Source organism: Wasmannia auropunctata, unplaced genomic scaffold (assembly GCF_000956235.1).
Source record: "Wasmannia auropunctata unplaced genomic scaffold, wasmannia.A_1.0 LD336085.1, whole genome shotgun sequence".
Classification (NCBI taxonomy): domain Eukaryota; kingdom Metazoa; phylum Arthropoda; class Insecta; order Hymenoptera; family Formicidae; genus Wasmannia; species Wasmannia auropunctata.
In genome coordinates, this window is record NW_012026805.1 from 3,318,565 (window position 1) to 3,321,566 (window position 3,002).

General features: G+C 45.1%; 1 protein-coding gene across 1 annotated transcript in view; it reads left to right on the top strand.

The window, feature by feature from the left end:
* The first annotated feature begins 2,349 nt into the window (after positions 1 to 2,349).
* The window catches only part of LOC105448553 (proteoglycan 4-like), a 2,437-nt gene continuing 1,784 nt past the window's right edge, over positions 2,350 to 3,002 (top strand). The window contains exon 1 of the mRNA XM_011687195.1: positions 2,350 to 2,574. Within this exon, the coding sequence (XP_011685497.1) occupies positions 2,350 to 2,574 (225 nt within the window). The remainder of the gene's footprint in view (positions 2,575 to 3,002) is intronic.

Below are 3,002 nucleotides of genomic sequence, written 5' to 3' on the forward strand. Positions count from 1 at the left end.
CTAGGATGTATCAGATCCCCGATGAGGTCTTGGTCCTGGCGGCTGTGAATCAATTGACGGATCGCGCGATCGGCTGGTATAATCGACAGTCAGTGGAATCGGTGGCGTCGTGGCAGGATTTTAAGCGCCAGATTCGGGCGTATTTTGAGAGGAAGGAGACAGTAACCATGACATTGTCACGTGTAAACGCACGAGTGTGGAGAACGCACACCGAGAGGTTCGTGGACTACGCGGAGGATAAGCTGAAGTGGATGCAGTTCCTCAATCTGTCGGAGAGGGAGAGGATCGAATTGCTGGCCGACGGTGTCCGGGACTTTGGCTTTAGACGGTTTGCGTTAAACTCATGGGCCGTCAGTGTGCCGGAATTTTTGGAGCACATGCGGAGGATTACGGAGGACGACATGGTTGCTCGATGGCCGAGTACGGGATCCACAAACCGAAGTGTCAGTCCGAAACTTGCTTCCACCCGGGCGGGCATTACTTGTGCACATTGCAAGAAAGCGGACCACCTAGCGAAAGATTGCAGAATTGCCACCATGACGTGTTATGCGTGCGGTCAAAGAGGTCACTTAAGTTCAGCCTGCCCGCGGGGGAGGCCTGCTCCGGGAGCTATGTTGAATCATCTAAGGGACGAACCGGTGGAGGAGGAAGTGATTCCCATGGAGGCTGCTGTGGATGAGGAGGCATCGAGTGGAGTCTATGTCATCGAGAAGGAAACTCCATACATCTCAGTCTTCAGATGCGGCTCTCAGGATAGGTCTTTTCGCGCTCTCATCGATACCGGTAGTCCGGTGAATCTTATCCGAAGATCGGTGTGTCAGAGGTATTTTGCGAATGCAAACTTGTTTCGGGTAAATAAATGTCTAAATTTAAAAGGAATTAACAATTCGGAGATTAAAGTCTTTGGAAAGATATATGATCAAATCTGCTTGGAGGGGGAAGTCAACAGGTGGTTTGATGTATCTCTATTGGTGGTGGACGATTCGACTATCGCGTTTGATATTTTGTTGGGGCGCGAGTTTCTAATCAACTCAGGGATTAAGCTAGTTTGTCAAAACGGTAAATTCAAGTTTGAATGTCCAACGGAGGAGCCCATGCAGATTAATTTTATTTTCCAAATTGACATTTTTGATTCGAAGGAACGCTGCGACATTGCGATCGATAACTTGGATGGGAGTGTTGAGTGTCGGACGAGGGAGACGTTGATAAGTCTTTTGAAAAGGGTCGAAAAATCGAAGATAACCCCTATTACTGATAATTATAAAATTCGAGTACATCTAAAGGATCCCTCCTTGTATCGATACGCTCCTCGCAGGTTCTCTTACACCGAAAAACAAGAACTGCGCGCTATAACCGATGACTTGCTGGAACGCGGTATAATCAAGCCTAGCATTTCGCCATACTGCTCTCGGGTGGTGCTGATAGATAAGCGGGATGGGAGGAAGCGCATGTGTATCGACCTGAGGCCCCTGAATCAAAGGATCAACCCTCAGAAATATCCGTTTCCAATAATCGAGGATCAGTTGGATCAATTGCACGGCAAGGGTGTATATACTAAACTTGATTTAAAAGATGGATTCCACCAAATTGATATACATCCGGAGAATACAAAATATTTTGCTTTTTCGGTGCCTCATGGACAGTTTGATTATGTGAAGATGCCTTTTGGGTACTCGGAAGCTCCGGCCGAATTCCAGAAGAGAGTTTGTTATTTGTTTGATCCTTTGATACAGAGTGGCAAGATCTTGGTATACATGGATGATATTTTAATTGCGACATCCACGATCGAGGAGAATCTGGAAATTTTGGAAGAAGTGTTATCCTTGTTAAAACAGTATAATTTAGAACTTAACTACGCGAAGTGTGCATTTTTAAAAAATAAAATCGAATATTTGGGGTATGTAATTTCAGCCGAGGGTATCATGTTAAATCAGCGCCATATGCAATCTATTTTAAATTACAATTATCCGCAGAATGTGAGGCAATTGCAAGGCTTTCTTGGTCTAATCAACTATTTCAGGAAATTTATAAAAGATTACGCTTTAAAGGCCAGACCGTTGCATCAGTTAACCAAGAAAAATGTTCCTTTTTTGTTTGATGAACATTGTAAGGCAGCTTTCGACTTGCTTAAAAAAGAATTAACGTCTTCACCTGTTTTGCACATTTATAATCCGCTGGCAAAAACTGAGCTCTATACAGACGGGTGATACCCGATTGACCACGTCCCGATTGACCACCAGCCACTCACAGCGCTTGAACAGTGGAAAATCTCTAGGCACCGGCCGCTGTGAGTGGCTGTGGTCAATCGGGACGTGGTCAAACGGGACGCTCCCCTATACAGACGCCAGCATGCAGGGGTTCGGAGCTATTTTGCTGCAAAAACAAAAAACTGGTTGGCTCGCTTCGATTGCCTATTTCAGTAAAGCAACCAGCGATGCAGAAAAGAATTATTATAGTTTTGAGCTTGAGACCCTTGCAATTGTGAAAGCTGTGGAGCGCTTTCACGTGTACTTACAGGGCATGCCCTTTAAGATTGTAACCGACTGCAATTCACTAGCGTTGGCAATGAAAAAGGTTAACATTAATCCTCGTATCGCGCGATGGACGTTGGCTCTCCAAAATTATAAATTTGAAATTATCCATCGGTCATGATAAAATGGCACACGTTGACTTTTTAAGTCGAAACATAGATACGTTAAACGTCATCACCGTCGAGGATGAGCTTCTGTTCTAACAGCTGAGCAACCTCAGGTTGAAGGAAATTGCCGAAAACGTGGAATTAAAAGGTAGTAAGCATTTCCATTTAATTGATGGGTTGTTGTTCCGTAGGTATTAGGATAAGGACCTGTTTGTAATCCCGGAAAATATGATAAATACGATTATACGGCTTAATCATGACGAGATAGGACATGTGGGAATAGATATGTAGCGGTACGCTTACAATAATGCACGCCCGTTTGGCCCGCGCGCCGAGCCCCCGCGCGCCCGCCATGTGACGAGAG